Raw genomic sequence first — 13,388 nt, forward strand, 5'->3', positions numbered from 1 at the left:
GATGACAAAGCCTTAAAGGTCAATGGCTTGCAAATGAGAAAAGAATGTCTTCATTGGGTGAGCAAACTCCAGCCATGCAACTGGCCAAAAGGTGAATTTAATCTTTGTGGGCAAGTTGTGTTTTAAACAAATGGGACTTTCTTGTCTTTATATGTGTGGAGTTTCTTGTCTTCTTATGCACCGTCTGTTCTCTCACTCTCTCTTTTTTTTTATTGACCAATCACAATCCACACCAACAACTCACACCACACTTCCAACACTTGTAATATAATCAGTCAAGTTGTCACTAATAGAATCTATTTATTATGTGCCTTTTCTTTTTTTGTTCTACTAATTTTCCGAAGGGAAAGAGAGAATTATCTTTCATCCTCCACCCAAAAGATATTAGGGGGGTTTAAACGCTACATTAAGAAAAGAGAATCCAAATGCCTTTTGTAAGAGACAACTCATTTTCAGCCATTGAGTTGTTGATAACTTTATTCTGTTCAACTAATTTGCTATAAAACCATCCTTAAACACCTATTCAATTATACCAATGTTTGCATTCATTCATCTTCTCTTTACTTACCTATAAAAAAAATAGTCAATATGTTAAAGACTTTACTTACAAATAAAAAGAGTCTCACATCCGTGATGAATACCCGTCACATGGGATGGAGGCCTAAGTCTAACATCATAAGTTTAAACCTAACTCTCCATTGAAAACTCAGGTTGATAATAAGAGGTTTGGATTCTCATCAATCCATTGGAACTTGTCCAACCAATGGGTTAATAAACAAAACTCAACCCCCTTACTAACCAACAAGGCATTTTCCTAGTTCAAGTGAGTTGGGTTTTGACCTATAGGTTTGGGTCTGTAATAATAGGATTAAGGAGGAACAAAGCTGTGCGAGTCCGATATATTCATTGGAACCAGAAAATTCAAAGTTGACAATATTGTTGGCGTATATTATAAGCAGAAGTACGTATTTTTTATCTATAAATTATTTAAATTTTAAACAAGAAGATAGAATAAAAGGCAAAATAATTCATAATCCTGTCCATTTATTGATCCTTTGATTCCACACAAAAATAAAATAAAATAAAACTAAAAAGATCCGTTAATTGATTCTTCAAACTCATATGACAGAAATACAAATTGATAGTTTTTTGTGGTTGAAAATGTTAAAAAAACAGAAATATTAAAAAAAATGCAACAATATAATGATATATATATAAATATAAATATATATATATATATATATATATATATATATTGTTGTACTTTTCAGATTTACAATCTCGCCCCTTGTCAAAGCCAGACTTGCAACAAGCAGAGAGAGAGAAGGGAGCTTCGAAGGGGAAGAGCAAACCCTGAGGGAGATAAAAGCGTTTTCATTCGATTATTGATTTCGAGATCTCAATTCGCCAATCAAGAAAGGTACTTTTTTAATTTCGTTGTTCAAATACAAACCAATTTTTGTCCTTTGCTTCCAAAACCCTTTTTAGGTGTGTATTTTTTGCTCTAATCTCGTTCAGACGATTGGCGATTCTTTGTATATTTTTGCTTTTTAGCTTGCACATTGCAGCATTTTGGTCCGCTGAGTCAAAGATTTTGTTCGTTTAGGGTTTTCTGATATTACTTCAGAGTTTTTCTCTTCCTGCCTTCTAATTTTGTCTTTGTTTGGTTGCTCGGAGGATGTTGGAAAATTTGGGAAATTGAGCTTTGATTCATGTGTTATCTGGGTCTTTTGGCGTTTGATAAGATATTGATTTTTGACTCAATGGAGGCTCTAAAACTTTTTGTTGTTGGCAACAAAGAAGAGGGAGTAGCTTTTTGTGTGTGTGTGGCAGTTGCTCACAGCTTGCGAGATCTCTTTTTGATTTTTTTTTCCTTCCAAATTGTCGGTTTTTTAATGTACTTTGTAATAGTTCCGTAGTTAAAAAAAGAAGTAGTTGTGTTGTTTTGCTTGCTAGATTTTTTAGCTTATCGAAAATATTTGTTCTTTGAATGTGGTTAAGAACTCAGATCACCTAATATGTGGCTGGAAGCATTTTGATACACAATACAATTCTTATGGTTTACGGGGCCATTATATTTGGTTGTGTATGCATTTCAATACCCAATATGATTCTTATGGTTTATGGCATCCTTACATTTGGTTGCGTGTGACTCTGTGCTTCGTTTATGGTTATATAATGTGATATTCAAGAGGGGCGAAAACTCTTGTGGGTGTGCATGATTCGCTTCCTCTTGCTTGCACATTGTTTTGTGGATTAAGCAAGCTATGGCGATGGTGATAGGGTACTATGAGTTATTTTGTTGATTTTTAGTACTGCACTTGGACTTATGGTGGTATTTTCTGATGGAATATTGATTTAGTCTATCCTGTAGGGGCTGGCTGTGTTTCAGAAATGGAAAATTCCAAGGGATCATCAAACATCAGAAATTTGATGTACACTGGAAAGCATAATTTACTTCCGCCTAAAAGTCCTTTTCCTAGTGTTTCTCCATCATATGTTGATTATGCCCCTAGCAATGTAATAGGATCAAAAGCTGTTCAAAAGCCTAGGGATCGTAGTGGACAGCACCAAAGAACTTCTTCGGAAACCCTCTTCATTGAAGAGCAACCTTCTTGGCTTGATGATCTACTTAACGAGCCTGAGACACCTGTTCGCAAAGGAGGTCATCGGCGTTCATCAAGTGACTCCTTTGCATATGTAGATGTAGCTAATGCTTCTAATGTGGATTATGGGGCACAGGACTATTACAGAATTAAAAATATGACGTCTATACCTTCCTGGGGTTCGCAAGACTTTGGTTATCACAAAGATGCTCACCATTCTTCTCTCTATGGTGAGTTGAACTTGGCAAAGCAGAAGAATAGGGCATGGGAACCATCAATGAATACTGTGACCCACTCAACTGGACGTCCTGCTATGAGGGAAAATATTTCTCTTCAGAATTCAGGATCATCTTGTTCGCCACTGGAAGTGGATGGGGTTGCATTTTCCACAAATGAAAGGCAGGATCTGGCTGAATCCACTCCACCTGACCCCAAAGCTTTGTTTGAGAAAAAAGACGGTCATGCTAAGCCTTCCACGTCTGAGACAGACACAAAGCGTGCTAAACAGTATGTTCTATATTGTTTGTCCTCCGGCTTATAGTCAAAATCCTGCACGTATTAACTTGAGACTTATATCCTTAGTTCAGCTCTTAACTGTCATTTGCTGCTTTCCCAGTGTTCCCCTTTTATTTTATTATGTTGCTCATAACATGTTTTGGTGCAGTCCATGTAATGCACATTAGACGAGACACTGCCATTGATTTATTATTTGCTTGCATTTGCTCCTTCTTAGTTGCACCTTCTTGGTGCTCTTGGAAAAATATCTTCTGCATTAATTTTTTTTTGGCTCTTATGGATATGTTGAAAACTTGAAGTACTTGTGAAAATACTATACAGTCAAAGCTAGAATAGTTTGGGACATGGTGAAAAGTATGCTAGTTATTGTAGTGGATGCTATAAAAACTTGACGTCTTAATTATGTTTTCTTATATTTTTATGTTGTTCCTCCTTTTCATACTTGTTTTCATCATGTGAACGAGGCGAATGTGCATTTTAGAATTTTTTTACTCTTTGCATAGTTTCTTACTTTCTTTAATCATTACTGATAGAAATACCATCCCTTTTCCCTTGGTACCTTACGCATGTCATTAGATTCTACCCTGTGGCTCAAGATCCATTGTTAATCGCCTCCAGTCTTTATTAGTAAAGCTTGAATTTATCATGCAAACATATTGGGATTTTTTGTATGCATGCATCTATCGTACCATAATCCTAGCACTCGGCTTGGCAACCTCGTTCCAGTCTTTCTATTTATTTTATTTTCCAGTCATTTGTGGACTTTCACTTGGTTAGCGAGATTGACGTTTCTTTAGCATATCTGATTTCATAATCACACAATTGTATCGCCAAAGATGTGATGATTCTTAAGCCTGCTTCTTTGAGCTCTACTTTTCTGAGTCACTTCAAACGATTTCGCTCTAACTATGCATGAAGGTCGCTTTTTAATTGCTAGCTGCCATCTGCGTTGGGCTCCTCAAAGCATTTTCTTGGTTGCAGAAACCTCCTTTCTATTTCCCCTATTTCTTTTAGTTTGAACTGTCATTAAGAAGTGCTTTGTAAGGGCTGTTCATATTTGTGTGGTGACTTATTTAAAGATTAAAGTCACTTTGTGAACAAAAATCTGATAAGCACTTGTAAAACAAAATATGAGGCAATTTCCAGGTATTTGCTGGTTACACTAGTATATACTTGATCGAAATGGTAATTATAGGTTAAAATGGTTGGCTTCAATCCCCCAATCTTTGCGGGAAAAATGATAAACAATCAATGGCTGCCTATGAATGATTTTTGCTTTACATTTGTCGATAAAGTTGATTATTAACTTATGTAGGCAATTCGCTCAACGTTCGCGGGTTCGTAAGCTTCAGTACATAGCTGAGCTAGAAAGGAATGTGCAAACTTTACAGGTAAAGTGCAAGTGAAAGCTGAAGTTATAACAATTTAATTGGAGTGGGGATAACAAAATATTGGTTTTACAGGTCGAAGGATCAGAAGTATCAGCTGAACTCGAATTTCTCAACCAGCGGAATCTTATTCTGAACATGGAGAACAAAGCCCTGAAGCAACGTTTAGAAAATCTAGCTCAGGAGCAGCTTATCAAATACTGTAAGTTATGTACTTGATGTGTTAAATTTCTACTTAAATATTTTTGTCCAATCCTTCTGTTGTTTGGAAACCAAACTTTTGTTAGTTGAATGAGCTCTCGTATAAGCTCTAAGAGCGACCTTTTTGCATAGAAATGATGTCAACTCGTTGGTTTTGCTAGTTTTTGTATGTTATCAGGTGGGGTATCACGCACCATATATGTGTAAGACTAGTTATGCATATGTTATGGAGGAAAACTGCAATTTTGTTATCGTTGAAATGACTGAAAAATTAATATGATGTATTGGACATTTTTGTGGTAAGAATCACTTCATTATTTATTGGCAAGGATTTTCATGATCTTGCACTCTGGGAATGTTTGAAATTTCTTGTGTAGGATGTATCATGAGCTCAGAAGATTATATGTGACTAGCATTCAAGCTTGTCAATCTAGGAAAATTGCAATTGTTGAGTTGTGTGTTACTTTTTGGTCACTTTAGCATGTAAGCAAGGCCGGTATAGGAATAATTGTGGGATTGGAGGGGTATGTATAGATGTACAAGGGAGAAAATGGTTATCATTAACATTTTCCACTAATTTTTTTTAGCAGCAGTCTCTTTGAACACTAAAAGATTAGATGCGGCTCTGAGTGTGTTTCTCTGACATTTTCTAAGGATTGCAGTTGCACAGGGTCTATGTAATTAATTCAAAACATAATTAATTTTGTTATACAGGCCCATGTTTAAGTGCACCTTGTTCCATTGACAACACTGAGAGGTCAGTACTCCCCTAGGTAGTGTCAACAATTTTTAGGTCATACATTGAAGTAATTGAGAGATGAAGTTACGAACCTGATTTTTACCTAACAGCTATTTTTATGTCTATGATTTAAGTTAATTATCTGGAAGATATTTAATTGTTTAAAGCCTGTTGTTCAGTGGAACAGGAAGTGTTGGAGAGGGAGATTGGAAGGCTGCGAGCCTTGCATCAACAGCATCAACAAGAGCCATCATCTGGTCATCGGCGCTCTAAGAGCAGGGACCTTGATTCCCAATTTGCTAATCTCTCTTTGAAACATAAAGATGCCAGTTCTGGACGTGATCCTGTGACCGGTCCACTCCACACTTAGATATTCAGAGTTTTGTTGTATCCACTGCATTGCTTCATTTGGTGCTTGCCATGGTTTCAGTCAATGTTGTTCCCTTGTATGGGATCAAATCGGGGTCTTCGAGTCTAGATACCCTCACCTTACCGATGATTCCGGATTTCGCTTTTACTTTGTTTCTTACTCTTTCGTTTCGATAAATGTAGTTTACATTTTCATGTGCACCTGGTAGTCGTTGCTGGAATATAATACTCGAGGCAGATGACTCACCGGAGGTGGTAACTTATAAAAAAAAAGATTCAATCTTTGGGCTGTTCTCGTATGGTTCAGTCTGGAGATGGGCATACTTCATTTGACTTCCTGACACGTCCAATTGTCGGATCAAGTTTAGTGCAAAGTTTGCGAGGGGTGGGTGTTTGGATCAGCATATGTTAAGACTGTAGCACAATCTTTCAAAAAAAAAAAGCAGCTTGTTATCTACTGAAAGTTATATTGTTGCTCCCTTTTTATTTTAGAATATATAGTTTACTACTTTTATGTAAAAAAAATATTATAAAAGGGGTTTATTATGGGACTTTTGCTGATCCTTCTTGCACTCTTGAGTATCGTCTTGTATGATTAAGTCTAAAGAATGTATACACTTGATAAAAAATCATAAAGCAAAACACTTGCATAATTAGTTAGACCATTGGCCTGCAGAAGATCCCATTTAATGGTGATGTTTTACATTGATATCGTAGGCATTGTAAATTTCAATAAAAATTATTCTGTCATGTGAGAAACTTATGTGCACGTTTCATATCGAAGAAATCTGATTTGATGAATAATAAGATGTCACATTGGATTTTTTAGTCATTGGATTTATTCGAGGGACAAACAGGATACTTTTCTATAGTTGGGGACGAAAAAGGGAGGAAAAAAAACTAAGGAACGAAAATGAAACCTAACCAATAATTGAGGGACGAAAAATACTTTTTGCCGTATATGTATTAATAAGAAAGGATGTATTTGTAGAGTCCTCATGCATCAAACTTATCTCCGGAGTTTCAAAATTGTTTACTTCTTTTTCTTTTTTTTGTCTACATAGTCTTTCCATCTTAAAGTAGACCCTCTCTACTAAGATCTATGTTCCATTTTTCATGGTTTTTCTATTGAAGGAAAGAAACGAGATTTTGGAACTAAATCTGAAGCAATAATTTCTAAGTTGTGCAAACACAATCCTAGAATCAAGAAATCCACCTTGCACATTCAGTAAGCTTGCATTAAATAACGTAGATTAGTTATAATGATCAAATTCATATCTCGCCCTTCTGAATAAAGGTTTGTTGTACATGGTTCATCACCATATAGATATTCTCAACACCATAAAAACTCATGCCAACATACTATGTTTAAAATTTAAAAACTCCAGCCAGAATAATTGAAGTCATGAAACTTGTATCTGCATGAAAAACAAAAGAGGCAGTCCTTTTAGCTTATATCAGAAGCTGGCATGCATCAAACCGGCTTAAATGAGATTATGAGAAGACGGTACACCAAATGTGAATATACCAGACTGCTCAATTTTTATCAAGGGTAAAACAAGAGAAAACTTGCAATCCCAGTCCAAAAGTCTCAATAAGGTAAAAGAAACAGAATGAAAAGAACAGCTGATTAGGAAACAAAGTTGGGCATAATCCAACATGAACAGAAGCGAGAGAGTGAGGGAATGGGGAAAGAAGGATTTTAAAAGATTTGCTTTAAATCACTGTTGGCTGTATTAACAGCACCCAGAATATATGCATACCTCAAATTGTATCTGGCATGTTCTGAATTTCTAAAAATGTCACCACTGTCAATCATTCATGCCTGCGCCTTTTCGCACTGTCCTCCGAGAAGAACTTCCAATTTTTATGGTCAAGGATGCTCAAATCATCAAGTTCAGCAATGGTGAGTAAATACTGGGTAAGCTTTACAAGCTCTTGATCACTGTCTCGGTTAGCATGAGCCTTCCTGAATGGCTTGATTGTCAAGCCGTTTTGTGGGTTCATCACAAAATTTCTTTGCAGATCATCAAACATTATAGTATTTTTTGAACTGTAAAACTGAGACAACAAGCAATCACAATTCCATCAGTAAGGTCCTCGGATCTTTAATGCAATTATCCCAACACTATGTATCTACAATGCTTTTATTTCACTCTTCATGTTATTTCTCTCTTCACGTTAGTGACACAAGTTTATTTATTTAGTGCAAGTTCAAACAGTTTATATAGTGGCACATAAGTAAGGTCCTCGGATCTTTAATGCAATTATCCCAACACTATGTATCTACAATGCTTTTATTTCACTCTTCATGTTATTTCTCTCTTCACGTTAGTGACACAAGTTTATTTAGTGCAAGTTCAAACAGTTTATATAGTGGCACATAATTATTCATAGGTTTCAGAATATGAAGCAAATACCCCACAATATTCCCGGCTGTAGTGAAAGTCTGTTTTTTTTCCTTTTCTTTGCTAGTTGTTGATAGAGTCGCGCCCATACATGCTCAGCGCCCAAGGCCCAACCGACACCCACCCATATGGACCGGCTGTACCCAAGGCCTCCCAGCCCATACTAGAAAACCTTGGGTACTAAGGGAGGCCCATACCTCCCCCTATAAACAACACCTTAGCTCCCACATCTTTCGATGTGGAACAATCCTATCAATACCCTCCCCTTCAAGACCAACGCCCACGTTGGTCGTGCACCATGGCCGACCACTCCGGCAGGCGCACCCCCGTTGGTCGAGCACCATGGCCTGCCACTCCACAAGCGCAGCCCCAAGTTTAAGGCACAACAGGATCATGCTCCGATACCATTGATAGAGTCGCGCCCATACACGCTCAGCGCCCAAGGCCCAACCGACACCCACCCATATGGGCCGGCTGTACCCAAGGCCTCCCAGTCCATACTAGAAAACCTTGGGTACTAAGGACCCATACCTCCCCCTATAAACAACACCTTAGCTGCCACATCTTTCGATGTGGGACAATCCTATCAGTTGTTAAGGCTTGATTCTAAATGATGGATTTGACTAGTCATATGCCATGTAAAAGAAATTGAAGCTAAACAATTTCGATATCTGCTCCAAAATAACTAATGAAACTAATATTTGTGAACATAAAAGAAATTCATCTTAAATTTATACCTCAGGGAACTGAGCCCATATCAAACCAAGTGGCTTGCAATCAAAGACCCCAAAATCCGATTGAACTGTAATCCTAGCCAAATGATCTATAAGAGCAGTTATTTTGTAGTCAGGATTACTGAGAACTCCAAGCTGTCCCATCTTCAATTCAACCCACTTCATGCTGTAGAAAGAAGAAAAACAATTGCGTAAAAGGCTTTCATACCTTTCAATTCTCTAATAAAATGTTTTGATAATAATATTCTGGAATAAGACATCTACCAATAAAACTTCCGTGTACCATATAATAGACGAATGTGGAAAGAGAAGTCTCCAAGGCCACATTTTTCAGTGATGCCAAAGGATCATTTATAAAAATAAAAAAAAAAAACCAACAACAACAAATGTTCTAAAGGAGAAGAAGATGGGGCTGGCGAAAAAGACAAACAAGGGTAAATTTTGACCTGGTTGCGGACCATATCATGATGTCATACTCTGCATAGACAGCTGTAAGAAATTCATGAAGATCTTCACAAGATAAAGTTAGAATTAACTCTTCAGGAGAGAAAACAAAAGGAAACTCTATCAAAAACTAGATTACTTACAAGGCCGCATGAGTTCAAGTGGGTTCTCTGCTGTTGATCGATGATCAAACAGAGTGTAATCAATATCCAGAACAAGTAATTTCTTTCCTTTCCGACATGGATTCCGTAGCTCAATCTAAGATTTAGCACAATATAAACAGACACCATCAGCAAGCAGATGATAAAATTTTATTCTACTCACAGGGCTTCCAAATTAATGCAATGTGTTGATGGGCCACCAGCAGCATTGAAAGAAAACATATGTAATCAGAGAATCTTAAAGAAACAAGGGGATCTCGGCACATACACAACTCAGATTGGCAAGTGAAAACAACCAATCTACATGTGCAATGTGTTGATGCACCACTGGCTGTATGTGGGGAATCAATATGTAACCAGAGAATCTTAGAGAAACAAGAGGATCTTGGCACATTCACAACCCAGATTGGCACCTAAATCCACGACCAATCTACATGTGCATACAAAGAAGGGCTACTTTTGCATTAAATTAGCCAAATTCCAAATATTTCCTCTCTATACTCTCTTAAACTCCATTCACTCCAGCTTCCTTAAAGAAAATAAGCATGTCACCCACTTCAAGTCTTTTGGGTCGAAAATAATGAACCCCATTCCTATATAGAATTGGCATTGTGTTAGGATCATTTCCCAGAATGAGAGTTTAAAGCACCACTTGTTTTTTCCGTAGTGTCTACAGCTTGAAGGCCAGTTACACGTTAGATATAAGTATATAACCCATAGTTAAATTAAGGTGGGATAGTTATTTGGTGAAGCGCTCCTATCTGTCAATGAGAGGTCTGATAGAAAAAGAGAGAGAACTTTAATTACATGCAAGTTCAAGGCAATCGGAATGGCTTTGAACTTGAGAAGTGAGAAACCGAGTAGATGAACGTATATAAGGGAATGCCTACATGATAGTGAAATCAAGTAAGTTTTTAATTTCTGTGCTCTATGCGAAATGAATCCGTTTACATTCTCATTTTCAAAGTTATAAGGCATCTAATCTCTCTAATTTTAACATAAACCCTAAGCCCCTGAGCATAACCAGAAGATATCAAGTGGAAAACAACTCACGTGCACAAGGCTCCTGCAGTGGGCGGTGTCGGGGACAGAAAGGGTACACAGACCTTACACCTTACATAATACGTTATTCAACAGTATTAGGTGGATATTATAGTGTTGTCACAGGCACTGAAGCAGGCACTACAAAGCTTATTATTCGTCTCAGCAATAAAGCATTTTGACCACATTTTTTAACTTTGAACCAAAACTTTAGCCTACAATTTATTCATTGAACTATGAATTACATCAAAACTTTGTTTTTTGTCATCATCAGTGTAAGTTTCACTAATGAACATTTTGGGTTGGCTACAAAAAAACCATAGTGAAAATAATTTGCCATAGCAACATGGATTTTGTTTCACCATTCACTCTGATCTAACTCTACACTTTCCAATTTCCGCAAATCCTATCTCATCCATACACTCTTTATGCTACCTATTTTCCCTCAAATCTTACATCTGCTTTGGATTGAATGAACTCATTCATTATCCTATCTTCTTCTTTTTTATGGTGTTGCCACATATCCAGCAGGCATCCTCATCTCTGCTATATTCAGCTTCTTGAGAATGCTGTCTTTCTTACGTAGCACACCTATAGAATGTCATTTAACTTCAAGGGTGTCTTCAGTCACCAAAAAAATAGCAGATGCAAATATCTTGTGAAATTCTAAACCGCAAATATATTTTAATTAAGGTTCACAACCATATTAAGGCAGTAAACAGTAAAGCACCTGTTAACATACAAGGCTAATGACCACTGTTTTAGTAGGCAGAGCCAGATATAAATTAGCAAATACATGCTATGGAAAATGCTATGGAACTTGGAAACAATTTACAACAAAAAAATAAAAAAATAAACTGTAATTCTGACTGACCTTGTACTGATTTATGCGTCTCCTTAACTTCTGCTTATTGACTTCTTTGTCTTTAATGTCAATAGTTTCATCTTGCCCAAGCTCAAAATCATCCATGATTTCCGGTGAGTCCACTGGATCCACAATTATCTCATCTTCTACAGTTCTGGAAGTTAAATTTAATTTGATGTTGAGTTTAAGTTTATACAGGCATAAGGAAAAGAAAACAAAAGACACAACATGCCAGAAACAGGATAAACCATCATCCTACAATTAACTAAAGCAATTACTTTAATGGATCTATTTTTCGCCATGATTTCAGTCATATTTAAAAAAATACCTGGGTTTATTTATGATACAGGTGCATTATGAAATTACTGGACTTCTTTGATAGATCTATCTCAATTGCAAAGAAACATTTACCAAACACCTTCTGTGCACCGATTCTCTGCTTAAGGGTTGCCCGAAACTATACTGAACAATTGATCACAACGATCAAATTCTCGTAAGCATCAAATGTTTCAATTCGACAGAGACAAAAAAATAGGGAGCAACAGCAGCGTATGTACAAGTAAGTGTACAAAAACATAAAGGAGAGAATCCAACCCTATCATGGTCATCTTGAGAGAGGATTTGAGTGGGAGTTGAGAGAGCAAGACGGAGTCATCGGAGAGCTTGTTTCCAACTTTGGGGTAGAGAAGCTTCTGGCGCTTGGGCAAGACGGTGGTGAGCTCACAAATTCGGCGCTTCAACTCGGCCACTGAGTCGTCACCGCACACTCTGACAGTGTACTCTTTCCCACACCACTTCACTGTCAGAGTTAGCTCTTCCTCTGACAAAGAAGAGGAGCTCGAAGCGGATGCAGAGACTGACGAAGAAGAAGCCATTTTTTTCCCGAAGAGCTCGGCTGCGCCTTCCGTCTCGGGCATTCTTTATGAATGATCTCTGGCTAAATAGCAAATAGATCCCCGAAGGTTGGAGGTTGTTGCAAAGCCACACCCTTGTTCTTTGATCTTTTGAAACGACCCCTAATCTTCAATGAAAGTGCAAGGAAGCCCCTTAACCGATGAGTTTTTTCTGACACTCTTATAAAAAACCGTTAAAACCAAAAGCGATACAAACCGAATTGATTTGTTGATTTTTTTTAAAAAAAACAATTACACATTTTTTCATTCAAAACGGAACTGAAAAACCAACTAAAAAAAAAAAAAAAAAACACTTGATCGGTTAAATTTATATAAAAAATCGATAACACTGTCACTACTTTTTTCTTTGCCTTGTAATAAGTAAAAGTAAGGCCGTCCTTTACAAACCAAGTAAGTCGCAACAAAGACAACAGAAGAAAACAAAACAAACAACTTGAACCACAAGTCTTGGTCAATAGCTTCAGGAAATGGGTCGAATGATTTTGATTAAGATGGTTTGACCACTTCTTCTCCAAAGCCCACCTAACCACGTCATGAGCAAAAGGATTAGCTCCTCTGTAGATGTTTTCAACCTGTATACCCGATTCGACAATTATTATTAGTATTATAATATTTACAAATAATATCAATGAAATTAATTAAGTACTACCAATATAAAAGAGTAAAACTTTAATTTAGGGAAAATTAAATATTAATTCCTTATTGAAGAGTTTTGTTTCAAGGACACTCTTAAAAATTTTATTCTATAAAGTTCATGTAGTTTGAACTAATATTCTAAAAAAGACAAAGAGTTAAAATATATGGTTTTATTGTCTAAAATACCCTCATCTTAATCCTTAAACACGACATATGTCTCCTACACATAATTCATCTCTGACCTCCGCCGGAAGCTTCGTCTCCACCCCTCATGGGTTATTCGAGAGTTCTATGACATTTTTTAGTGATTTTTCATCCCGACTTTTGTTGTATTATAACTAGATCTACTCATACTCACCATAGGAC

At 36.9% G+C, this 13,388-nt stretch overlaps 2 protein-coding genes across 5 annotated transcripts; one reads left to right on the forward strand and one right to left on the reverse strand.

Annotated features, from left to right (window-relative positions):
• The first annotated feature begins 1,281 nt into the window (after positions 1-1,281).
• LOC119983008 (uncharacterized protein At4g06598-like) lies at positions 1,282-6,156 on the forward strand. 3 transcript variants are annotated; one of them, XM_038826647.1, is made up of 5 exons: positions 1,282-1,420; positions 2,363-3,113; positions 4,438-4,513; positions 4,586-4,712; positions 5,630-6,156. In XM_038826647.1, exons 2-5 carry the CDS (start codon positions 2,395-2,397, stop codon positions 5,818-5,820), a joined length of 1,113 nt encoding a protein of 370 aa, XP_038682575.1. In that variant the 5' UTR covers positions 1,282-1,420; positions 2,363-2,394; the 3' UTR covers positions 5,821-6,156. The 3 variants fall into 3 exon arrangements, with proteins under 3 accessions (XP_038682575.1, XP_038682574.1, XP_038682576.1); XM_038826646.1 differs by having other exon boundaries at positions 1,283-1,420; positions 2,375-3,113; XM_038826648.1 differs by lacking the exon at positions 5,630-6,156 and adding an exon at positions 5,426-5,600 and having other exon boundaries at positions 1,283-1,420; positions 2,375-3,113.
• Positions 6,157-7,022: 866 nt separating this feature from the next.
• LOC119981673 (ubiquitin-like domain-containing CTD phosphatase) lies at positions 7,023-12,400 on the reverse strand. Of its 2 annotated transcripts, none has more exons than XM_038824758.1 (7): positions 12,067-12,400; positions 11,482-11,626; positions 9,549-9,663; positions 9,408-9,450; positions 8,965-9,127; positions 7,583-7,880; positions 7,023-7,237 (listed from the first exon to the last, which is right to left on the reverse strand). In XM_038824758.1, the coding sequence occupies exons 1-6, from the start codon at positions 12,387-12,389 to the stop codon at positions 7,635-7,637; spliced, it is 1,035 nt and encodes a 344-aa protein (XP_038680686.1). In that variant the 5' UTR covers positions 12,390-12,400; the 3' UTR covers positions 7,023-7,237; positions 7,583-7,634. The 2 variants fall into 2 exon arrangements, with proteins under 2 accessions (XP_038680686.1, XP_038680685.1); XM_038824757.1 differs by having other exon boundaries at positions 9,408-9,471; positions 12,067-12,398.
• Between the last annotated feature and the right edge of the window lie 988 nt (positions 12,401-13,388).

Source organism: Tripterygium wilfordii, chromosome 17, assembly GCF_013401445.1.
Source record: "Tripterygium wilfordii isolate XIE 37 chromosome 17, ASM1340144v1, whole genome shotgun sequence".
NCBI classification, from domain to species: Eukaryota; Viridiplantae; Streptophyta; class Magnoliopsida; order Celastrales; family Celastraceae; genus Tripterygium; species Tripterygium wilfordii.